The 25,374-nt window shown below is 62.0% G+C and overlaps 1 protein-coding gene across 17 annotated transcripts in view; it reads left to right on the plus strand.

The window, feature by feature from the left end:
* MCF2L (MCF.2 cell line derived transforming sequence like) overlaps positions 1-25,374 on the plus strand; it is a 133,601-nt gene that overhangs the window by 68,592 nt on the left and 39,635 nt on the right. For all 17 annotated transcript variants that reach the window (XM_073887462.1, XM_073887458.1, XM_073887460.1 and 14 more), the window contains 2 exons: positions 13,986-14,069; positions 16,980-17,094. In XM_073887462.1, the coding sequence (XP_073743563.1) occupies positions 13,986-14,069; positions 16,980-17,094 (199 nt within the window). The remainder of the gene's footprint in view (positions 1-13,985; positions 14,070-16,979; positions 17,095-25,374) is intronic.

Raw genomic sequence — 25,374 nt, forward strand, 5'->3', positions numbered from 1 at the left:
CGCTCAGGGAAAACACCTCCACAGCCAGGAATGCGGGCAATGGGAAACAGTCGTGCAAACTGCCCCACGAGGCCAGAGTCCACAGGGCGGCCACCATGGGGGTCAGCTCACGCTCACCCCGCCCCGTGGGGCCTGACCCTCCTCGGTTCTCTGCAGTCTCCGCCTCTCCCCTACGGTGCAGACTGTGGGGCAGAGCCACATCAAGCTGTCTCCCTGGATAGCGAAAAAGGTTTGAGTATCCGACACGACCCAGTGAAGAATGCCTAAGCGAAAGCCTTCTTGGCCCGACAGCAGGCTCTGTGCGTGGAACTCTGGCCCCGGGTGGCTTCACCGCCCGTCACATGAAGCCGAACACAACATGGGCTCTGGGACTCTGCCCATTTCTGAGAAGAGTAACTTGTCATCAGCTGATCAGGGTTGACGTCCACGAACCCTAGAGCGATGCGCCCACCCGCCAGGCCCGTGGTCAGCCCTGTGTTGGATGCATTCCTGGCCCCGACTCCGGGCTCCAAGCTCAGCTGTCCCCACAGTATGGAGTGCCATCCCCTGGCCATCCTCTGAGGCTCTGCAGGGCTTCAGCGGCTGAGCCAGTTCCCAGAGCTGGTCTCTGGCCCTGGAGACTTGGCTGGAAAGGCCCGCGTGCCCTTCGGGCCCCACAGCCTTCCCTGGAGGATGGGCTCCCCACACGCTCTGCACCCCAGAGAACACAGCTTCAGGGACAGGTGGAAGCCAGACACAGAGCTGCAGGTCCTCGGACAGCTGGACGGCTCGTGCGTGAGAAGAAAGCCCTGGCGGGCGCCGAGAAACAAAACACAACAGGCGGGAGAGACGGGTGGAGGGCCAGGCTCCGGAACCGTGGTGAGCACATGGGGCAGTGCCCCTGGCATGGGGCGCACCTGCCTCCTAGGAGCCAGAACTGCATCCTCAGGGCCTCCAGGGTGGTGGCCAGGCTCAGACAACGTGCTACAGAGAAAATGCCTGCGTATGTGGCGCCTCTGCACCCTCCTTAACTTCTCTACATCCCCACCTGTGACCCCAGCCACTTAACACGCATGTGCTGGGCCGGCTCTGGGTGCTGGACCTGCGGCGGGAGCTGAATCAGGGAGAGCCCGCCTGGGAGCCAGGCCTCTGCGGCGGCCGCCCAAGGGCCCACTCAGAGCAGGTGTGAGCACTGCAGACACAGGCTGTGAGGACAGGAAGGGGTGGGCTTGAGTGCCGTGGACGTGCGGCTGCAGGGCATGAAGGTGGGTCACAGTTTGGGACGGGTGGGTGAGGGGTGCCCCTCAGAGAAGGACACATTTGGGGAAAAGCTCAGAGTGGGCGATGGATCAGCTCTGTGGGTGTTCGGGGCAGAGTCTAGTCTATCCCATTAATAATTTGGGACTTGTCCTGGCCCTTCTCTGACCGTGGCCAGGGCTGGGGACCTATGTAGCTCATGCGCCACGGCCCCACCTCTGGAGCGCTGGTGTCTGACCACTCACGTCCTGCCCCCACGCCCCCCAGGGCATCTGGCACACATTTCTCGGATGAATGAATCCCGTGTCTGCAGAGGGAAGACCTTCCACCAGCAGCTTCCTCCACAAACTGCACATCGTGGTTCTGAAGGGACCCGTGGCTGTCCTTCCCAGATGCAGGATGAGGGAGCGGGAGGCCCAGGTGCTGACGGCTCCTGGCTGAGGTCACGGCCCACGGTGGCTGCTGTCTTCCTCAGAGCACAGCCTGCTGCTGGCGGCCCTGAGCCCGCACACCCGGGCCTTGGCCCCGAGAGCCGGCCGTGGTGCGGGAGAGGGGGTGCGGAGAACCGGCACGTAGCCCTCCCCCCACCGTGCACCCCTGCCCTCCTCCTGCTGAAAAGCCACGTCCCTCGGTGCCGGAGCCTTGGGTGTGGTATACTTCTTTCCCAGAGCTGCTTTGGTTGCTGGTCCCTCATGTGGTGTGGGCCTCCTTGCATCTGACCTGGAGGTGTGCGGGGGCGCTGTGCAGGGTCTGGGGTCCGGTGGACCCGCTGCCGTGGGCTGGGGCCATGGGACAGGCTGGATTGGCTTGGCTCTGAAGCCCTGGCCATGAGCCAGGGGCGCGCAGCCTGGTGGTCTTGAATGGCCCCGGCCCGTCCCTGGGGCAGCGCGTGAAGCCTTGTGCCCGCCGGTGTCGGTGGGGGAGCCTCGGGGCGGAGTGCACAGGAAGGAGGGGATTGGAATTGTCCCGCAGGTCAGTCTGGCCACGTGACAGGCGTGAGTGAAGGGGGGTGTGCAGCGGGGGTGGGGCGGCTGCCCCCGTGGTGAAAGTGCTCCCCCAGCGTGACGTGGTGACCCCGTGGCCCCCTGAGGCCCAGGCCAGTGGGAACGCGCGCGAGTCTGCGACGTTATAGTCCAGCCGTGGGGCAAACCTGCAGGCGGCCGTGAAGGCTTCTGTCCAGAGCCTGGTCCAGCTCAGGACGGTGGGGCGCGGGCTCCAGCTCCATTCCAGCCCCTCCGGCTCTTCCCGCCCAGGACCTGGTCCTCCACTACTGGCCTGGTCACCTGGGAGCTCGTTAGCGCCATCCCCCGCCCAAACCAAACCTGCGTTTTAATGAGCTCCCCAGGGGTCCCCCTCCCCTTTATATTTTCCCGTTCTCAGCCCTTGGGGGCATCTGAGGCCCCAGCTGCTCAGGACCTGTTCACATGCGTGAACAGCCGTGCACACACACAGCTCTTGGAGGAGCACAGACTGACAGACGGGACAGACTGGAGCCCCTGGGCCGGAGGGGCAGACCCTGCCCCGCCCCTGTGGGCTGGGGGCCCCCGCAGGGAGGGTGCAGACGGGCGGCGGGGATGGAGCTGGGGCCGCGGGAGCCTCGCCGCAGGGGCTGGGCAGCTCCTGGCAGGCACATCTAGCGAGCGGAGCTGAGTCTCAAGCACCAAGGCCCCGGGGGCAGGCTGGCGGGCCACCCAGGAATGGAGCCCTGCCGCCTTCCTTTGTGCGCCCAGGACGGGCGTTCCGGGAGGCAGGCCGCCGCCTCCTGACGCGGGCGCGTTGGTGGTGACAGCATGACCTTAAGCCTCATCTCCCTGCTGTCGCAGGACCTCTCCGGGCTGTGGCTCCTCCTGAAGACCAGCACAGGTGCGTCCGGGCTGCGCGTTGGCGCTGCGGGGGTGGGGGACTGGGTGCGGGGGCAGGCGGGGGCCTTCTGGGGACGCTGTGTGGGGCCCCCCCCCACAGGGGCTGCGCAGACGAAGGTTGGTTGGCCCTGTCGGGGTCCAGGGTGGGGCGTTGCCAGAGCCAGAGCAGGAGCCCCGCTGCTGAGAGGGGGCCTGTCAGGCGCCGCCGCTGGTGGGGGGCTGTGACTGCCTTCTCCCCCAGCCCGGCCCTGCGGGTGCCTGCCCTGCCGTAAAGGTGCTCACCCGGGAAGTGGGAAGGAGCTCTCACCGGGGCTCCTTTGTTCGAGCTTTCCGGGAGACGGGCTTGTGGTGCACTGGCCGGAGCCCCAGAGCCTGGGGGGTCAGCGCTACGGTCTCCGGCAGCGACTCAGGCCAGCACTGTCCCCACGGCTGCCGGGGCACACGCATCCCGACGGAGGGCTGTCCAGCAGCCAAGCAGGCCTGGGGGCCCAGCGCAGGACAGTGCCAGCCACCGGGGCTCTGCGGGATCTGCCCCCGCCCCGGCCGGAGGGTGGGCACGGCCCACGTCCCCCTGTTGCCGTTCTGAGGATGGAAGGGTGCTCATTTTGAAGTGATTTGTCCTAAGTACATTTTCCAGCAGGTGCTTCTGCCCAAGGTTGACAAATGAGCTCATCAACTATCTCTGTAAATTTGATGAATCTGTCAAATCTTAGCTATCAGTGGCAACTGGAAAACATCCGAAATTTCCCGTTTGATGACGGAGGCCCTGGGTGTGTGGTGAATGTGCCCGCCACTGAGGTGGCCATGAGGACGGTGGGACCCAGCGTCGCACGTGCAGCGAGTGTTGGACTTGGGGCCCGGGGTCAGCACGTCAGGGAGGAGGCTCTGGGGGAGACGCTGTGTTGCACGAGGCTTGGCTGTGGGTGGGCCGTGCTTTCAGGGCACCCCCCGCGTGCCCGGCCGCCCCACACGTGTATTCTGTTCCAGGAGGTTCTTCAGTTCGACCATGAGCTGTTTCAGACGGCGGCTTGTTTTCCTAAGTGGGGACTAGTTCTGGTTCTTGTAACTTGAGTTCCTCCAGGAGACGTTGCTGTCGCCGTACACAGGTTTTCGAAGGAGCATCCCGCGAGGGCCTGGGTAATAAGGGTTGGAGGGTCTCCCATCTGCACGAACTATTTGCTGTTTCCCAGAACAAGGGTGTTTGCCTGAGGAGGAAGCAGCTGTTGGTGTGTGTGGCGGTGGGTCTTGGTCCCACGGGGGGCAGCGCTCCTGCAGGCCTGTGTCGTTGCATGCTGGGTTTGATTGGCACCTGCTGTTTACCAGCAAGGATGCCCACGTTGCCCTTCACGTCCTCATAGTCGAGGTGGTACCTGCCCTGAGTCAACAGGAGACCAAGGGGAGGCCACAGGCTTGTCCGTGTCCCGGGGCGACTCACACCACAGAACAGGACGGCGCGTTTGAGCCGCGACCGATCACAGGCTTGGGCGCCTCCTGTCTTGTCCTCATGACCTCAGTGAAGTCAACAGTGGTGTGTGACCCCTCCCCACCAAAACCTGCCCCACCTCCTCCAGCTCTCCCCGTCCGTCCCTGCCTCCCGCGCGCCGGCCCGTGTGCGTGCCCAGCAGGGCGGGGGCTCCCGGTGGGCCAGCGTCCCTGGAGCACCTGTGCCCCTGCTCTGCAGGCCACCACGGTGAGGCCCGGAGTAGACGAGACGTGCAAGGTCTCAGTGAAGGTTAGTGCAACCTCTTGTTTGCTTGTAGACTTATAGAATTCTTGGTGCTTAGAAAGTAGGAATAAAGTGCTTGCTTACAATTCAGGGAAGAGTTTTGGAGAGCCTCTGGGATTCCTGGAAGGACCTTGCTGTTGGTGTCAGTGACGGACCGCACCGCGCCTCCCCTTCTTGTACACGTGTTCTGTGAGCCGCCTTCTGAGGGTGGATACAGAGGAAGGATGCTCGCGAGCACCTGCCCTGAGGAAGGACCAGAGGCAGTGATTTTCCTGATCTGTGATTCTTTAATGTTGACAAATAAGAAAACACCATCAGAAACATTTCCTTTGTTTTTAAACAGCAGTGGCTGGATGTGGGGTGTGTGTCCCTGGTGTGTGTGTGTGACGCGTAGGTGTACCTGCTACTTGAGAGCCAGCAGAGATGCTGGTGCTGATAACGTGGACCTGGGGGACTCCGGGCCGGGTGCCCCCAGCTCTTGGGGTGCTGGCGCCGTGGGAGGCTCTGCCCAAAGCCAGGGTGTGCAGCCGGCATGCTGTCACCCGTGCTGCTCTGGGCTGACAGTATTTGCTTTTGCTACGACCCAAAGTCTCAGTTCTGAGGGGCAGGCGACGTTGGTCTGACTCTGTGGGTGTGCATGCGCAGCTGGTTGTTGGGCACACTTGGGATGGGGCTGGTTCTTTCACCTTCTCTCCCTTCCATCCTCCCTGGCTCCAGAAGCTCATTGAGATCCTCGGGCATCAGCCTCTTCAGCTTCGGGGGCTGGTCCACACGGCACCCCTCTCCCGAGGGCTAGCCAGGTGCTGTTCCAGGAGCTCGCTGGGCTCAGTGTTCCTGGGGCCACAGGCGCTGGTTCTGCTGCAGGGAGGGCCCAGCGGCTCTGTCTGCCAGAAATGGCCACTGCCCTGTCCTGGGGCCTCGTCCAGGCCACCTGAGCAGATTCTTCTCTGTCCTGGGACAGCATAGAGTTCACCAGCAGGAGCGTTACCAAAAATGACAGGACTGCAGATACCTTGTGCAGAGACTCGAGTATGGATCCTCACCTTTGATGCAGGAGCTTACTGCAGTCAGTGAGTTCTGGGTGGTTCTGGCTCGCCATTCACGTCACCTGGCCTACCTGTCCACCCATGTCAGGCTGGTGTGGCTGATGCCTAGCTGGTCTCGTGCATCTCCCTCACCCCCTCATCCTGTTCTGGGCACTGAAAACCCACTGTGTAGCCGCGGGTGATAAACCCAGACTGCAGGGTGGCCACGAGGCCTCCCCGCTGGGCCTGCCACGCCAGCCCCACTTCTGGCCACAGGTGTCACCCGTGCCACTTCTCTGGGAGCTCAGTGAGGTGCCGCCGTCCCTGCTCTGCGGTCGCTGGCTCCCAGGTGCGCCAAGCACAGAGGGCTTCGCAGTGGCACTCGTGGCACGGTGTGGCCTGATGGCTTCGAAAGCAAACAACACTCTCAGTTTTATGGGTGCACCCTCTTCCCCAATATTTGTGCCTTAAAACCTGTCATTATGCCTCCGTCGGGTTTCTGAGCCGTGGCCCAGAGGCCCTTGTCACCCTCCTTTCAAGCCTCCTCGTGTGGACGCTCATTTGGCAGCAGGGCGTGGCGGGGGGAGGGTGGTCTCTGCTTCCCAAGCCCCTCGGCTGGCCTCACCCTGGCTGTACGGTGTCCAGGCCAGCAGTGAGCCCACACACCTGCTCTTGCCCACAGGGGAGGATGGTCTTCGGCCTGTTCCCCAGCCCCGCGGGGCATGGACTTTGGAAACCTTCTGAGTCCCATCCCTGGCTCCCAAACCTGTGCAGGTGCACACTTGGCCGCAGAGCCAGGGAGGCGACTTGGTGCTCTGTTAAATTAAACAGAAGTGTGACTCAGAATTCACAGGAATTTCAAACTCAGAAAAGTTCAAAGGGAGCTCCTGGCTATGCTCCGTCCTAGATCTGACCACTGTGAGCACAGTGGCCCATGGCTGCAGGGAGGTTCTGGGAAAAGTGGGGGCCAGCCCTGTCAGCATTTCGGGAAGGACAGATGTGTGACGGCAGCCTCGGGGGGGACACCCGGGTGTGGGTGTGAGGAGGCCCTCGCTTGTGGCAAGAGCACCCTTCTCAGTTCCAGGGGCTCCAGGTCCCGTGGCCCGAGCGGCAGTCAGTGGTGGGCCTGGCCACTGGAGCCCCTGGACGGGACCCCAGCCCCACGACCCGCGCGGCAGCCCGAGAGTGAGTGCTTGGCCTCTCTCCCCCAGCCCCCAGCCCAGCACCCTCTCGTCTGCCACGACGGTGACAGCCGGAGCTGAGTGGGCTGTGTCCAGGGCAGGGCCCAAGCTGGACTCGTGGACATGCACCTGCTCAGGCTCCGTGTCTGGGCCAGTTTCTGTGCTTGCCTTTGTGGGCCTTAAAACAAAACCGGGCCCCTGTGCTCAGGGAGCACCTGCTAGCTGAAGGCCATATTCGTGAGGGCCCTGCAGCAAACAGTCCCATGAATGGGGCGATTTGGCCACACAGCCCCCTCGCGGCAGCCCCAAGCCCTGGGAAGCGTCCCATGCAGCCAGCCTCCCTCCCTGACCCACCTGTGTGGACCCCCAGCCGGCAGGTGAGGGGCTTCCCTCGGGGTTCGGTTGGCTGGCCTGCGGGCCGAGTGCTGACGGGGGGGCCTGGAGCCCACCGCTGCAGGTCCCCGACCTCCACCTCGGTCCGGGGAGGGTAGAGGGAGCCCACTGAGGCGCTCCCAGGCCTGCTGCCATTCTCCCCGTCTCTAGCAGCTCCACGACAGTGCCCGCTCGGGCTGGCCTGGGGCTGGGGAAGTAGGAACGAAGCTGCTGAAGAGGGACGGGAACGAAGGTCCAGGGGCCGCCAGGGCAGGGTGGAGCGCCGTGTGACTCGGGGGCCCCGCTCGCCCCAAACGCAGCCTCTCTTCTGTCCCTGCATGTCACAGCTGCCCACTCCCTTACTCCGGACCCACTCCAGGCACCGGCTTCTCCTCCCTCAAGTGCCAGAACCGGCGACGGCAGCGTTGAAACTGCAGCGGGGGGCTGCGGGGGGCTGCATGGGGCCTCCCGAGCGCGGGGCCTTCCGAGCGTGGGGCCCGCCCCTGCCCAGAATCAGACGCGATGACCCTCGTGCACTGAGGGTATGAGGAGGTTTCTCACCGACACAGGGACTCCCTGGGTGAGCAGGGCAGGCCCAAGGAATGGTCCAGAATGGCCCAGAATAGCCCAAGGTGGTGTGAAGGCAGGGAGGGCATGTGCTCTGGGCGGTGCTGTGCTTGGGGGGCCTGGGCTCCCTGCTGCAGCCGAGGGAGCACTTTCCCATGGGCTCGCCCAGGTCGGGGCAGAAGTGGGCCTGACAGTGGCACCTGAAAATGGAATCCAGGGCGTGAGGAGGACTTGGGAGAGCAGGGCGTGGGCACGTGTCAGTGTGTGCCCCTGCGGCACGTGGGTCTTTGTCTTCTCAGGCTGGGATCAGAGCCCACGTCAGGAACTGTCTCTTCTAACAGGGCTTCCAGTTTTCAGAGCTGGTTCTGAAACAAGGTCTTGAGGAAACGTCTGATGTTGGCTTAAGGGGGGAGATGTTTTCACACCTGTTCTGACGCGTTAGCGCTGCCCGCGTAGTCCTGTGTGCTGTTCCCTCCGCGCGTGCCCGTCCCGTCCCTGCGTGTGCGTGTGTGTGTGCAAGGCTGCACGTCTGAGGGGACACTGGCAGTCCCCTGGCGCCTGTGGCGGAGACCCCTGTGGGCAGCAGTGACACCTGCCGTTGGCATCCTTTGCCGTGTGGAAGCGAACACCGTCTCCCGTGGTTGTTGTTCTCGGTAACGGCGGCCGAGGAGAAGACACCGTGGACAACACTGTGGGCTTGATGCCCCCGGCCCCGGTGACTTAGAAAGCCGGGCGCCGGCCAGGGCCCAGGGCAGGCTGCGCATGCCGAGCATTGGTGACAGCTCAACACCCACCCACACGCCAGGCACCGCGCACGGCCACCCTGCAAGCAGGATGCGGCGAAAACTAGCTCAGGAGGCAGAGGAACACCCGGAAACCAGGGATCCCCGTGTGGGAAAGGTGAGTCAGCACGCGGCCTGCAGCCCCCTGGCTCTAGCCCCTCATCAGAGCGACTCCCAGAAGGCCGCACGGATGCACCAGCAGCCCTGCATGCCAGGGGCCCTGGGGGCCTGGGCACAGTGTGCAGTCGAATTCGGGTTAAAAAGTGCTTAGTGGCTGCTCCCTGAGCCGGGCCTCCAGGGCCGCGGCCTGACTGTGGGCTTAGGAGCCCGATCCCCACCCACCCCGCGGTCTCCTCCACCTGCAGCAGGGACAGCATTTACGACCTCGAGTCAGAACGCTACTCAGGCTCTGACAAAGAAAAACAAATACAGAACTATGGGGTGATTTTCAGTGCCTCTGGGATCGGCTGAATGTCATTTATTTGACCACCAACACGAGGGTCAGGGACCCACCGAAGCACGTGATGGTCAGGACCCTGCCGTCCGCTGTCGCCGGGGCCCAAGCTCACCAAGAGGTCCAGCTTCTCCTGCTTCTGCTCCGTTGAGCCCTTCAGGCCCCAAGGAGCATCTGCACTTACGAACCCGTCCCTGAAAGTCACCCGCATGACAAGCCTCAGATGGACAGTACCCTGTCCCTCCCTTTGAGGTGCTGCTCCTAGCATCTCCTTGGTCCCTGCTGTGTGGTCTCTGGCAAGTCTCTGGACATCTTTGTGCCTTGGGCTGCTTGTCCAGCAGACGGAATATAATGCTCCTGCCTGCCGGGTGGTTGTGACAGATGCACGGATACGTGAAGAGTCCCTGGTAACAGTGACACCACCACGGGCGTCTCTACGATGGGTTTTCTCGTGCATCGACTGAAGAGTCCCACTGCTGCTCTCACCAGCCTGAGTTTAGCAGATTCCTACACTTCTCTGGTACCACCGCTGCGCCGACCGGCCATAGACGTTCAAGAGACGCTTGCCTTTTTGACTGATTTGAGGCCTGGGCGGGTTTGGGGGAGGTTTTTTCTTCTCTGCTCCGTTGGCCCAGCCGGGCCTCATGTCGGACTTCCCCGAAAGTCGTGTCTTCGTTTTAGCGAGGACAAGCTGGGCACGTCCCCGCCGGTTACTGGAGCAGCTCCTGGCCGCCCCGCCGGCCCCCGGAACCCGGGGTCCACTCAACTGTGGAGCCTGCACACAGAGACCTTCGGGGGCTCCGACCCCAGTGGCCCCACCACGGGAGCCGAGCTGGAGAAACGCTCGGGGCTGGCTGGGAGGCAGGTCGTGAGCACTGCCTACACTCGGGGGCCCCGCACCGGCCTGGGCCCCTGTGCCCTCTCCACGTGCTTGCCCAAGTGGCCTGGAGCCTGTGTTGAGGAGGACTCTGAGGGTCACCGGGGCTTGGTTGTCTGCCTGTGGCAAAGACAGAGGGGTGGGGCTGCTAAGCAGGGCTTCCGCCAAAGCCTGGCTTCAGGCAGTCCCTGGGGCCGGGCTGATACCACTACCTTCCTATGGGATAGTGTTCCAAAAGCTACTTTGTACCAAGCTGTGTCTTACTCAGAGCCCATGGAGTGTGTGCTGTGAGTATCCGCAAGCCCAGGTATAGGTGTGAGTGGGGACGCCCTGCGGGTCCTGGCCTGCTGTGGGTGTGCACAGTGCATCCCGCGGCCCACCTGGCTGACACCCTTCATAAGACGGGTGTTGATGAACGGGCAAACGTCTGCTTGATGGCGGATACACACCCTCCTGGCGTCCCTGAGTGTGCCATGGACAGCACAGCCTCGGACTTGCCGTCTGTCCGACTGGACACGGGTGTGACCTCAGCACCGCGTCACCTGGAGGCACAGCTCATGCTGGGACTGCAGTCCACGCAGGGACTGCAGCCAGCGTGGGGCAGGCAGGGTAGGAGATGCAGGGCACCCATTCTGTGCGCACCTTACCGAGGCCTCCAGGTGGTTCCCACGCAGGCCTGAGCTGCAGACCCGCCAGGCAAGGGTGTGCAGCCTTGGGAGATGCAGAGCCTGGAGCTCTGAGGAGCAGCGTGGGCCTCGGGGCTGCGTGTCTTCATCTGCACCCGGGGGCCACTATGGTCCCAAAGGGCTCCTAGATGGTGGCAGACTAGTCTGGAGCTGAGCCGGGTCCCAGGGTGGCTAAACTGTGAGGCGAGGGGTGGTTCACGCCGAAGGGGTGAGTGGGCCATGTGTCTCCTGCCCTGTGCTGGGCCCCCAGCCCTGCCCCTGCGGGGCCCCGATGGGAAGCGCTGCCCTCTCTGCGACCAGACCAGACCCTCATTGACCTCCCGGACGTGATTCTTGCTCCTTGCCCGGGGGTCTCCTTTCACGTCTGGCTAAGACAGGAATGCTGGAAACAGGGAGTTATCTATGCGGCATTGTGCTCACACAGAGCCGTTCTGTGAAGGCGCGGGGCCTCGCCTGACCCTCTTATTGGGCCCGCGGGTGGGGCGACCCCCTTCCTGTCCAGACTTCTGACCCTGGAGCACCGGGGAGGCCTGCCCGTCCCCCCGAGGGTTCCTCCATTTCCTGCTGAGCCAGCGGTCCACCGTGTCCTCTGCCGCACAATGTGGGCCTGGCCCACATGGAAGAACTGCCCACTGCACCCGCAGGTCCAGATCCCACGGGGCAGAAGCAAGCAGGTGACAGCGACAAGCTCCTCGTGCCATGGTCCTTACTTATTTCCAGCTTTATGAGAAGTGGGCAGTGACCACATAAGCCGGAAGGACCTCTAGATGGAGTCCATGCCTGTGGACCCACCTGTGTGCTGTTTCCAGCTTGGGCTGTGCACAGAGTGACACTATTGTTCACACCTAAAAAGGGGCCTTTGACCTAAGACAGTATTAGAATGCGTTCTGCCCCAGAAACCTTGCGAGTGTGGGATCCACAGCGAGGCTGCAAGCTGACATGCCCCCACAGTCAGAAGTCCACGGGCTCCAGAAATCCTGCACCAGCCTGTGTGCATGTCAGGAAGAACTTTGCCAAACTAGCTGGATTCCAGATGCTGCTGTGGGAAGTCACCGTGTCACATGCCCCTTGCTTCCTCTGTTCAGCGCAAGTTCTTTGAGCTCCTATCGCAACGGGTGCTGGGCCGGGCCCTGGGCTTTCGTAGTGGCCGGCAGACGCTCCGGCAGGCGTGCAGGGCACTGTGAGGCCCAGCTCAGGCCAGGAGGTGGAGAAAGGCCTCCCTGAAGACATGACCTCTGGGCCAAGAATGGAGTAAGATTGGGCCGGCCGGCAGACATGGGAGACACATTACAGGGAGCAGCTCATGCAAAGGCCCTGAGGCCTGAGGGACCTGGTCCACCCATTGGAGGAGCTCTGGGGACACGGGAGTGGCCAGCACCTGTGGAGGAGGGTGGTTGACGAGGCCCAGAGATGTCTCTCCCAAGGAACCAAATTCATGTTGACAGCGATCCGGCCAGTGGGGCCTCCCCTCTGTCAGACAGCACGGGAATGGTTGGTAATAGTAGGCCTGTCCCTAGCACGTGGGAAAGCCCCGTGCCATCAGGCGGGCTGGGCACAGAGCAGACTGCTCATGCAGGACTGAGCTCAGGACTCTGGGAGCTTGGGGAGGAGGTGTTGCCCAGAAGGCTCTGCCAGGCGGACGCAGCCGGAGGATGTCCGTGCAGTGTCCACCGTCAGAGGCCTGGACACCCATAGTCGTCTTTCCTTGTGGGCTGGTGGAGTCTGGTGGGAGTCCTGAGGTGCCAGTGATGCCCGCTAAGGGACTTGCCCGCTCAGTGTCTGCAACTTTCACCCGCCCCGACACGTCTCCAGACTCCAGAGGCCTTGCCCCTCCCCCATGGTCTGTGCTCCACGGCGTGCGTCTCCGGGCTTACAGAGGCTGAATGCGAGGATCCGGGGCACAGGTGCAGTATTAACCGTGCACGTACTCCCTCCTTCCGAGGGGAGGAGAATCTGAACGTCGCCCCCTGCCCCCCATCCAGGCTGCGAGCTGCAAACGAGCGTGTGTGGACATCGTCTGGAATTTAGAAACACGCTCCACACTCTCAGATCAGTTGTTCTCAGCCCTGTTTTCCTGGCACGGAGGAGAGCTGCTGCAGAGATGCCTCATTGCCCATGGGTGGCGGCCTCCCTGTCAGGTCCCGCGTTCTGAGTGTGATGAGCACTGACTGCTGTCACCTCCTGACCCCAGCCTCCACCGCCGCCGCCCTGTGGGTCTGGGCGGGCTTGGGGTGGGTGGCGGCTCCACGGGGGACCCGCCCATGTGCCCAGTGTGTCGCCGTTTACCCTGGCTTGTTTGCAAGACCAGAAGAGCAGGCTTCCAGGCTGGTCCGTGCAGGGAGCGTCTTGTTGCCGCCATAGGGATTTTCCGGGTGGAAGAGCTTGGACCCAGATCTCCAAGCTGTTCACGGCCTGGGTCTTAAACTGGGTGTGGCAGGATCTGTGAAGCATCAGCATGGGTCCTGAGTCTCCTTGGAGAAATGGTGTTAATGTCCCAGAAGGCAAATTCTGCCGTTCAGCTAGGGTCACGTGATCGCTAGCGAGGCTGTCACACACCAGAGCAAGGGCGGGCGCCCCAGCTCCACGCGCTCTGCAGAGACACGCGACAGCCCCACCCCAGGCCCCTGATCTAGGACTTGCCAACTGCAGGCTGAGTCCCCTTACCCGCCGGCGTCTGGCTCAGGGACCCAGCTGGGCATCCCTTCCTCTGTGTCTGCGTCAGGCAGGCAGGGGGCCCGTGCATGGGACAGAGCTCTGCACGTTCCCACGTGCGTGTATAGAGGGTGTAGACCTGCAGCAGCGGCCAGGTCTCCTCGCTGACCTGCAGGTGTCTGCTCGGGCTGCACTGGCCCTGAGGGCGCCCAGACCACTTCCAGAGCAGGGGTGGAGGCTGTGTGCCCACTGGGTGCTGCTCGCTGGCGGCTTGTCCTCACTCCCACCCTCAAGTCCCTGTGCCCTTCTGCCTGCACGTCCATCCCTCCTCCCACCTGCCCGCCTCCTCACTGTGCCTCTGACACACACCACATCTTAAATATTGATGAACCACCCGGCACACAGCTTCCTGTGCGCTGAGAAACAAAGGTTTCTGCTCATTGGAAACTGGAATCCCTTTTTCCGAGCACGTGACCGCTGGTCCCCTTCGGTGTTCGTGGATGTGTGCGGCTGCGTAAGGCGGTTTCCACCGAATGACAGTAGTGTCTGTCTGCTCTCCCTGCAGATGAAATCATGCACCGGGACATCACCCCACTCTGCGCCGCAGACATCCAGGACCAGCTGAAGAAGCGCTTTGCATATCTGTCTGGTGAGCGCCGGGTGGGCAGGAGGGAGGGTCTGTGCGCCAGGTTGTGAGCACCCCTTGGTTTCCTGTGACTATGTGGGCCTGGTCCAGGCGCGGGGAACCAGGGACAAGGCCTAGAACATGGCCTGCTTTGGATTTCCCCGAAGGTCGGGAGATGTTGTGCGGTGCCTGGGGGAGGCAGCTCAGGGTCCTGAGAGCGACGCAGCCCAAGTGCTCCTGCCTGCAGACTCCAGAACGCTCCTGGGGCAGGTGATGCAGAAATAGGGCACAGCTGACCTCCTTCTTGCAGCGTCCAGGGGCCGGGGACCTCCCTAGCCAAGCACACCTAGCTTCTGCAGAGAAGGCCCCAGAGCACAGCCGACATGGACAAGCGGCCGACTCAGCCCCAGCACCTATCCTGGGGGGTCCCCCTGCATATCCCCAGACCCTGCGTGGCTGCCACACTCCCCCCAGGTCCCAGTTTGCCTCCACCCTGTGGGACGACCTGCTGTCCTGGCTGGCTGGCCGTGGTGCGCGACCTCAGCCGCTGGACAGAGCTCGTGCATCGTGGGTGCTAAGGGTATGATTGCACCTGTGCAGCCGCCCTCATGGCTGCATGGGGGGGCCCCCAGTGGACAAGACAACCTGCCATGGGGTCCCTGTGCTGTCAATCGGGGCCTCCCCTTCTCCGGCGCACGGCCCTACACGCGGACGGTCCTCTCTCCTCATGAGCCCCCACACCAGCCCCGCACCCGCAGGGCTGCCCTGGCCCTTCCCTGGCTCACCTGCCCGTCCCCTGGGCTGGAAGCCACTCCTCCAGCTGGGCCCTGATATGTGGTCCCTGATACGTGGCTCTGATGTGTGGCCCTGACACGTCGTCCCTGACGTGTGGCCCTGGTGCGTGGCCCTGATGTGTGGTCCCTGATGTGTGGCCCTGGAGTTCAGGGGTCCCCGCGGGAACCGAAGGTTATCAGCAGGACGGGGGTCTCTGTGGGGACGAGTTAGCAGTAAAGCAGGTTTGCTTCATGTGGCGCCTTGGTCACTGGGGGAAGCTCTGCTCCCAGCGGGAGGAGCAGGGTGTCCTTCAGAGGACGGAGAGCCCCTCGACAGCACAGGGGTCGTGGTGCCCGGCAGCGAGATGCTTAGCCAGGAGGCTGCAGGCCCTCTGCCGGCTCCCCCCATCTCCCCAACCTGTTCTCGCCCCTTCAGGACCCCAAAGGCTCATGGCTCTAGTGCACCAGTGACCAGGACTCATGACCTTGACCTTCCTGCAGGTCATAATCCCACCGCTCTTGGCATTACCTGGGGAGCAAGCAGGGCCACAGGCCGGCCCTGAGCCCCCCCCCCCCCCCCCCCCCCCCCCCCCCCCGCCCCAAGACACACCTTTTCTCTAGTATCCAAACGCCAGCCGGCGGTTTGGGAGGGGACTGTGCAGACGTGACGAAGGACCCCCTCGGGAGCTGTGAGATCATCCCCGTGGGCCTGACCTAGCGGGCTGGGCCTCACGGGGCGCGGGCTCCTCCCACACGAAGGAGTGTGAGTCCGGGGATCTGACTGAGTGACACTGATGGGGGCCCGTCCCATGTCATGCCGCACCCAGCACCTTCCATGGTGAATGTCGGCGTGGCTCGGGGTGCGCCCGACCCCTCCCCACCAGCGCCTGTGCGGTGTGCCTTGCACTCGTCAGGAGGATCTGCCCCCCTCCCTGGGTCTCCCGGACACAGTCAGGTTTTCAGTATCATTCCATCAACGGCCATCACACCTGCTGTTTTTGGACGTCATTGTAATTTGGCAGGATAACGCAGGACACGCCTGAGAAATGCCAGGAGGTGCCCAGTGGCCCGAGCCGTGGCGGGGGGCTGCCTGTGTGTGCTTCAGTGAGATCCAGGATGTGGGGAGCCCATGCTCGCTGCCCAGCCTGCTCCAAAACTTGGCTCGAAACAAGCCCTTTTACTGGTTTGTTGTTAATTCCCTGGGCGGGAATTCTGCAAGGGCCGGCCACGTGGTCCTCTCTCCCCGGTGGCGCTGGCCGGCTGGAACGTCAGGGGGCCTCTCTCACACATGAGGCGTGGCCTAGCCCCTGCGTGACGCCGGCCGCTCCCTCCCTGGCAGTGTGGGCACCCTCCCCAGGAGGGAGCTCAGAGCAGGGAGGGTGGACCTGCGTTCCAGACGCTGCGTGTCTTGCGGCCCAGCCCGGAGAGCTACACCTCATGACTTAGGCTGGATCAAACAGGCCAGGCCAGGGGGCCGGGGCAGCAGAGATGGGCCCATCCCTCAGGGGGGCTTGTCTCCAGCCACCCCGGCAGCGGCGAGCAGGCCGACCCGGGGCCTGGGCCCCAGCAACTTCTGCGTGTGCTCTCAGCCCCTCCCCCCGGATTGTTTGCGGGACAGTTCAGACCACGTAAGCCCCAGACCAAACTCAGCCTCCTCTCCAAGCACCTCTTCCCAGGTCCCGAGCCACATACCCGACCAGCAAAGCCTCTCAGGTCCTCCCGCCCGCCTGGCGCCCTCCCCCCTCATGCTGCCAAAGGGATGGCCCCCTTCAGATCCCAACTGTCTGAAGCTAGGAGGTCGGCTATAGGGAAGGAGGCTGGGCTCTGTGAGGGGTTTAAAGGAGCTCCCGGCGCAGAGAGCCATACTTCTCGGCGTTAACGAGCAAAGCAGGACAAGCAGCAGCTCAGTCGTGTGGAAAGAGGCACAGGGACCATTCCGGAGGAAACGGGCCGCGAATTCTGGCGGCTGCCCCGTGGCGGCAGAATAATGGGGGGTTGTTGGAATGCGTGTCACTCTTGTTCACACCAAGGGCTTCCTTGGAAAGCACACACGTCTCTCCTAATAAGCAAGCACAGCCTTGACAAAACGCCATCAATCCTAAGCAGACGCTGGTGCTTGGGGAAGGCACCCGCGCTAAGCGCTGCCTCACTCTCTCCCCAGGCGGGCGCGGGCAGGACGGCAGCCCCGTCATCACCTTCCCGGACTACCCGGCCTTCGGCGACGTCCCCGACAAGGAGTTCCAGAATGTCATGACCTACCTCACCAGCATCCCCAGGTACGTGTCGCTGAGCCCCGGAATGTCAGAGAAGAAGGTGGTGCTGAGGGGCTCATGGCCCCGCAGAGCCAGCGGGGTCCAGAGCCCGCGTCCTGCCCCTGCCCTTGGGAAGTGTCAGCTCCAGCCCCAGCGCCTGGGGTCCGATGGAGCCTGGGACCCTCCCTCGATCCGTTAGACAGACTGGGCCACCGTGAGTGGCAGGGGCTTTTGTGCCACGGGAAGGAGGCCACGGCGCAGAGTGGCTGAGACCCTCTGGGGCTTGGCCTGACCCGTCGTCCCCCTCACACCCTCACGGGGGTAGAACTGACCCCAGAGGCGACTCCCCCAGCTGTGGTTCTGTTTTATTATGAGCAGAGCGAGAGCCCCTCTTCCAGAAGCAGGGAAACTTCTTCCGTAGCTCCCCAGCTGCACTGGGGCTGACGCCACACCACCTGGGGTGCCCACTCCACCAGGAGAAGTGGTGAGGATGTGGACCTCACACCCTGATGAGCGACCACCATGGCCATTGAGCCTTGCGGGTGACCTCGTTGCTCCGGTGACATCGGGGCAAGGAGGAGGTCAGCTGCAGCATAGGAGCTCAGTCCCCCGGGTCCCCAGAGACGCCACCCTCATTCCTCAGCATCCGTAAGGACAGGTTTCTGAATTTCTGTAAATTAAGCTTCGTGAATTAGTCTAATCTAGAAAACAGACCCAAAGAGCAAATTCGATCGGCTGGTTCCTGTCGTATGAAAACTGCCGACCAGGGACAGCCCATCACCGATCAGTGCTGGGGAGTCCTAGATTCTTCTAGCGACCTGGTGGGGGGGAGCCCTCCTCAGGGACGTGGGTGCCGAGTAGTCTCCTGGCAGGAGAAAGGTGGGGCCACGGCCTGGGTCACACGGGGTCTGCCGTCCTTTCTTTCCGAGCACCGGGCTCTGGGCGGGTGGCCTGGGAACCCGGCAGCTTCCTTAGGGCCCCTGGGCCGGCCGTGTGCCCTTGAGGGGCTTCCTGGTGGGGCTGTGATACCTCAGAGCATCTCCGTTCATTGTCGGGGCCCCGGGATCAGAGACAGGATGGCGGTCTCAGGCCTTCTCAGCCCCCGAGGCAACCGGGCAGGAGTGCAAGCTCACGGCTGTGAGGTGGCTGGAAGACGCGGGCTCCCCCTGGAGAGGCACTGGGGAGGGTCCTTGGGGAAGGGACGCCGGGATTCGAAGACATGGGGGAGCCCAGGACGGTAACTCCGGCCCCCCATGTGCAGCGCGGCAGGCACGAGGGACAGGGCAGCCCCTTGAGTGTGAAATGACTGAACTCGCAGTGGTTTTAGGGAAGGACAAGTTCAAGGGATTTGGAGAGAAAACGAGGACGGCTGGGGTGGGCTGCTGACCGTGGACGCCCGTGCAGTCCCTGGTCTTCTGGGTGGGGGCCGTCCTGAGTCCGGGAGATGGTGGCCGGAGCGGGCCAAGGCGGCCTGGCTGCAGAGCTGGCTCGGTGCAGAGCTGGGGGTCACGGGGCCCTGTGTTTCCGGGCACCCCTAGATGTTTTAAAAGGCAAAGAATCATGTTATATCTGGAAATGTCAACAGCCAGTGACCCCGGTCTGATGTCGAAGGTGAGTCCTTGCTCCAGGCCACAGCAGGCACGATGCTGGGAGGGGGCCGCGGGACCCCCAACACACTCTCGGGCCTTCCAGGCTTGTACGTCTCCTTGCCCGGGGGTCCCCCCCCTCACTAGTCAGCAGATCTTCTGGCCTCAGGGCCTTTGTGCTTGCTGCCCCTCGGTGGACCACTTCAGATGGCTCCTTTGCATGCTTCAGGCCACCTCCTCAGGGAGGCCCTCCATCACACCCGCCTAGAGAAAGAAGCAGACGCTCCACCCTCAGGGCCCCTCACCCGCCAGGCTTCCCGGATCTTTTGTGAAATGGTCGTGCTGACTGCGAGGTTTTGGTCCACGTCTGCCCTAGGTCTCAGGCACGTGGTAAATGTGTGCGGACTCATAGACTGCCTGTGTGGAGGAACGAAGTCAATCACAGGGCCAGCTGCCTGACTCGGAGGCCCCCCGTGCTCCCCCTTGTTTGGGACAGCAAACTTCCAGCTTCTCTTCTGTCCCCAGCAGAACGAGTGCTGTGTGGGACCCTGGTCTCCGGGCGCACGTGCGTGGCTCACGCGCAGGCAGAGGGAAGGAAGTGCGGTTGGGTCTGTCGCTCCGCGGTGCTGGCTGAGAGGCCGCTTTGCGTATCTGAGGCCTGGAGCCCTGGGCTCCATTTCCGGAGACAAGGGTGTGCAGCGGCTGGTCAGCTGTGGTTTACTCACGTCTCCCTTCTTGCCGGAGGAGGGCGCAGGCGCGAGTGCCGGAGAGCCAGATCTGGGCCCGCCTAACCCCACGTGTCCATGATCTGAGAAGGCAGCTGTGGGCCCCCAAGGGCACGAGGGGCCCACAGAAGAAGAGGAACTGGGTGCTGGGTGTGTGGCCGTGGGCAGGCGGCATGGCCGAGCAAGCATGAGGCGGCACCCGCGGCCTCGCCCTGAGCTCCCGCCGCCACCTCCTCGACGGGCTGTCAGTCCTGACCGTGAGCACTGCCGTTGAGGCCGGCAGCTCCGAAAGAGGGAACTGTTCCTGTGGAGCTATAAAGTAAAGGAACGGGCGGTCTCCCTGCATGGGGCCGCTGCATTCCCGCACCACGGACGCTCACCAAAATCGCGGGGCTGGAGCCGTGCCCAGCCCGGTGCCAGGGGAGAACGTGGCACACAAGGGGGGTCATGGCTCGGCTCTCCCGGGGGGCCCGGGGGGCCCGCACCGCCTCCCTTGCGCAGATCTCCGTCCTGACCCCCGGGGTCAGGAGATGGGCGGGGCCCCTTCCAGAAGGCAGGCCAGAGCCCCTCACTGGGCAGGCTGGGGCTGCCGGGCCGGCGCGGCCTCCCGGTGGAAGGGTAGCACAACAGCCTGCCTGGCGTGGGCTTTCCCATGGCAGAACTCGCACACCGGCTGCTTCACAATAAGTCACAGTTTTTAAACCCAGCTTCAGTTTCATCTTTGAAAATAATGTACCGTGTGCTGCGTCAGTCGTCCTCATCGTTAATGCAAATGGCCCGAGGTCAGCCCCGGCGCTGACTGGTAGTTATGGTTGAAACCCGGCATCGCACCATGGCGGGCTTTGACTGCGTGCATCCCCCGCACGTACGTGGGAAGCGCCTCAGGGGTCTTCCGAAAACCTCAGTCAAGGGAACGTGGGACAGTGCTGGGATTGGGCGGGCAGCAGTCAGCCGGTGTCCAGCAGTGTGGTGGCCGCTCAGCCGGCGACCCTGGGAGCTCTCGCCTGGCCTGAGGGCCGGGTCTCGCCATCCAGATCCCTAGGACGCTGGCCGTTCCTCGTGCGGCTCACTCAGCACCGTCGCCCGGCCTTGCCCAGGGTGCCATCTCTGACCTGCGCACAGCGGAGAGGAAGTCAGAGACAGGCACCCTGGGCCGGTCACCCCGTCACTGTCCGCGAGAAATGTCCAGGTTCTGGACACACTTGGACCCAACAGTGAACAAAATAAAGTCCTGCTACTTACGTTCTCAGGAAATGAAGTAGGTTATGCACAGGGGTGTGGAGTTTGGAAAGGGAATAACGAGAGAGAAGGGAGGTGAGGGGCCCGGTCATGGGGGGAGTGGCGGGTACCCCGGCCGCGGCCTTCAGGGCCCCCCCTTTGCCCAGTGAAATGGGGCAAAGTTGCGTTGTGGGAGGGGCTGCAGTCTCCGGGCAGGGCATGGTGTCCCCACTAGGAGGCAGCAGTGCAGATGGCCCCAGGGTTTGTGGGGAGCGGTCACCCGAGAAGGGAAGGAGCAGGGGAGAGGCCAGGGCCACATGTGAGCCAGGGATCGGAGCTCGGTCCCAGCAACCTGTAGGTTTGGGAGTCATGGGCATTTGGGGGGTGAGGCCCCCAGGGGTGGGGTGGGGGCAAGGGGGGGAGACCCCAGGTGTCCCGGCTGGGGTGACCACCCGCGTGGGGCCTGTGGCTGCTTAGGGTCCCCTCCCTCCCAGGTGTCCCTGCTGCAGCCCTGCACATATGGTCGGCTCGCGGGGAGATAGCATGAAAGCCAGGAACTCAGCGCGAGTCTCAGGACAACAGACAGCTGGGGCCCTGGCAAGAACAGTCTTGGTGGAGGGTTGGGGGCGAAATGTTGACTGGAGTAAAATTAACAAAAACTGGTGGAGCAGACTCGGAGACTAGGGGAGCAAAGAAACGGACCAGGCAGCTGGAGAGACGGATGAGGACCAGGTTCTCTTTTAAGATGAGAGAACTCATGACATACTTATGCTGATGGAAATTACTCCATAAAAACAAAGAAAAGTGGCAACAATCTGATTTCTCTTACATCTAATCCTGTTCTTTGTGCGCTGTCTCTGAGTCCATTACTAAGCAAACTGGGACAGGGATTACAGAGCCCGTCCAGCGGCACAGATACCCCAGGCTCCAGTCCCTGAACCCCTTGGCCCCTCCACTCCTGTGGTTCTAAACCTGGACCCCCTTCCCCTCCCGCATTCCACACCCTGGACCCCCTCCCCCTCCTGCATTCCAGAACATGGACCCCCTCCCCCCCCGCCCCACCGGCCCACAGCCCCCCCCCCCCCGCCATCCCATCCCCTCGACCCCCTCCCCCTCCTGCGGTTCCACACCCTGGACCCCCTCCCCCTCCTGCAGTTCACCCCCCTCCCCCCAAGCATGCCCCCAGTCCATCTCCTTCTTTCCTCTCACCTGATGGTGGAGCTGGTCTTGCTCCATCCACACTGTGACAGGAGTGGTTTCCAAACTCAGTGTGATCCCGTCCATCCCCACAAATGGGGTCGTGGGAGGCTACTTCACACAGGCATGTGCATATGCACATTCACACATGCACACGCACACACGTGCATAGTTGTTCAGAGCCACACGTGCATAGAGTTGCCAACATTGAGATAAATTTCCGACTTTTCTTTGAAAAAGCAGTTTAGCAGCCCTGGACTTGCAGCTCCACACAGGAACCCTGCAGGAGCCCCCCGTGCTGGGCCATGGAGGCTGCATGCACCCCTCCCCTCCAGGGTTTGGAAGATAACCTTCCTCCATCGTCTTTCCTCAGCACAATTAAATCATAATTCAGGAGCTTCTGGAGTTAACTGAAGCTGATAACGAGGTTGACTTTCCTTGAACCTGGTTCAAATCACCTAGCTGCTAGGGAGATAGAGATCCGGTCCCTCAGCTGGCCTCCATGATGGGCACATAGAGCCCCACACACGTGTGTGCACAAACGTGCAAGTACACAGACATGCGTGCACACATGGAGTGTGCATGGACTGTAATGAAGGGAGAAGCGGGTGCCTTTGGAAGCACCTTACTTCTTGCTGCCAATGTGATTTCCAATTGAATCTGCTATGACATCTGAATGTAAAGACAGAAAATGCACGTGTAAGTATGTACTAAATAATTCACACTGTGCACGTGAGAAGTGAAAGCTCCCACTGACTGCTCCTTCCCCCACGTAGTTAAGAGTTTGGGTGCTGTCGAAACCTTGTTTCATCCAGGTGCATGTGCTTCTCCCAAGCTGGGAGGCACAGGTGCGCCAGGCTCCTATCCAGAGCGAGTCACGTCGGGGACCCTTCCCGGCAGCCCCTGGGAGCCTGTGCTGTTAACAGCTCATCACATCAAACCTGTCCAGCCCATCTCAACTTCACCTGTGTTCCCAGCTCCCTTCAGATTCCTCAGGAACGAAGAGCCTTGTCCCCGGTGTAGCTGGTTTTGGGGTTCTGAGATGGAATGCCTTGAGGGTGACCCATGTGTCACACCTCTCAGACACTGTGTCAGAAGGTCCTTCCCCCCCCAGCCCTGTGACTGGCAAGTAAAACGCTTTTGCTGTCCACGACTGTGCTCAGCCCGTCGTCCCACATGGTCTGAAGCTCTGGGAGGTCAGTGGCCACTGCCCATGAGCTGGCCTCCCCCTCGCGGGCCCTGTCTCTCTGTCCTCCTGGCTGTGAGCTCCTGGCCGGGGCCAGAGGCTGCCCGTCACCTGCAGTCCTCTCTTCCTGTGTTGCCACGACCCTTCTCGGTCACCGTCATCCGGTGTGATAGCCGCTAGCCATGTGTGGCCATTTAACTTAAAAATTGAAAACTAACTGAATGGGGAAATTCAGGAGTCAGTCATGCTCCCCGTGTTTCCGTTCTCGAGTGGCCATGCTGGGCAGCTCAGACGTGGACAGCTCCGTCCACGATGGGGGGGGCATCAGGTCGCCAGCGGCCGTGCCCTGATTTATGAAGAAAAGGGCAAGAGATTAGTACCCTGACTGCCTGCTCAAGAGCAGAGACCACAGCTCTTGCCCCACTTGGAAATAAGGACATTCTGCTGTGAGGGAGCCACACTGAGGTACGGGCTGCGGGTCGGGAAGCCTTTCCTTTGCCGCTGTCATCCCGCAGCACGTCTGTCCCGCGGGGCTGGAGGTGGCACAGGGGACACGTGATGCCCGGGCTTCAGCCGCAGGTGGAGAGGAGACATCTGAGGCAGACACGGAGGCAGGAACCAGCTAAGGTCCGGGCTGCAAGCAGCATCAGACGGAAGAGGGGCCAGGTCCTGGACCACTGCGATCCAGACCTGCAGCATGAGCCTGAGGCCGGTAATGAGATTCCAGAAGGTTCTCTGCATGGGCCTGACTTCCCAGGGTGGTGCCTATATGGCCCTGGGGAGCAGGTCACTCCATGATTGCAAAGACCTGGCTGATAGTATGCACCTCCCCTTTTTTAAATGTATTTAAGGGATTTATGTGGTTCTTAGGATTTTTTTTGACAGCATTTAAAAAAACGATGGTAAGATATTCATAACATACAACTTACCATCATAACCATCTCTAAGTGCACAGGTCAGTAGTACCAAGTATGTTCCCATTGTTGTGCAACACGTCTCCAGAACCTTCTCTTTCCCTGAAGTGATACCGTCCCGTTCCCAACACCGTGAATCTGACGCTCCAGGAGCCTCACGGAAGCAGGATCCTCCGGTGTGTGTCCTTCTGTGGCTTGTCCACCAGCTCCGCCTGTGACTCGCGCCCCCGCATGGACGGACCGCACTGCCGAGCCGTGCTTCGGTTGGCGGAGGAAGCCGTGTTTCCGAGCTGGGTTAGAAATTGGCCTTTGAAAATAGATAAGATGCTCAGCTTCCTCGCTGCTGTGCAGGTCACGTAACCAGGACGGCTGAGCTTCTGGCAATCTGTGCACATTCTGCTCCCTCCCCACGTCACGAGTTAAATTCCAGGTACATTCAGGGTGATTCACCTGGATATCGTAGTTTGGGTTTTCTGTGTTCATTTTTGTAAAAAAAAAAAAAAATACTAATTGACATGGAGCGGGGAGGTAGAATATAAAGAACATAAAAAAGCAAGGTTTCGGGCACCTGGGTGGCTCAGTCGTTAAGCGTCTGCCTTCGGCTCAGGTCATGACCCCAGGGTCCTGGGATCGAGCCCCGCATCGGGCTCCCTGCTCAGTGGGGAGCCTGCTTCTCCCTCTCCCACTCCCCCTGCTTGTGTTCCCTCTCTCGCTGTGTCTCTCCCTGTCAAATAAATAAATAAAATCTTTAAAAAAAAAGATTTCAGGGTCTTCAGAGAAATTCTGTGGAGTTTTTTTAACGGGCCATCCTTTGGCTGTGAAGGCGAAGTGATGTCAGTGCTTCGTGACCAGCGCCCGCACACCTGCGGCTGACGCCGTGAGCACCTGAGCCTCGGCAGCCCTGACGGAATCCCGTGTGACTCAGAACAGAAGGGTTACTGCGTGCTGGAGAGTTTTTAAAAGGCGCTTGGAGTTTTTTTGCTGTTTTCACTGGGATGAAACACTGACAGGTGTTAGATAAACAAGGCACAGAAACGGTATCCTAACAGGGCAAGTTTCTGAATCCTAAGAAGAGAGAAGAAACAGCCCGGAAGTTCATGATGGACAGCTCAGGGGACCGTTCGTGTGCTCGGTGTTCAGACCTGGGCCCGTGAGTCACACGGGCAGAGAAGGCGCCCACGACATTTGCTTACAGAGGAAGACAAGGTCTCTTCGACATCTGCTAATGTCCGTGGACCAGTGTCTGACCGTGGGGGGGGGGAGAGAGAGAGAGAGAGAGAGGGAGGGAGGGAGGCCTTGCCTCGGTCCCATGGGGCCTGGGAGGGGCGGCTCCTACCCGAGGCCTGGCCTCCGCCGCTCCGCCCAGTCCCAGACACCTGCCTGGGCTGGCCCAGCCCTCAGGGACCCAGGGCCCTGCCACGGAGAGCCATGCTGCCCCTGACAGCTGTCCTGCCCCCAGCCAGGGACGGTCTGGGACA

Source organism: Callorhinus ursinus, unplaced genomic scaffold (assembly GCF_003265705.2).
Source record: "Callorhinus ursinus isolate GAN/ISIS: 27379988/994484 unplaced genomic scaffold, GSC_fseal_2.0 scaffold79, whole genome shotgun sequence".
In the NCBI taxonomy this organism is placed as follows: domain Eukaryota; kingdom Metazoa; phylum Chordata; class Mammalia; order Carnivora; family Otariidae; genus Callorhinus; species Callorhinus ursinus.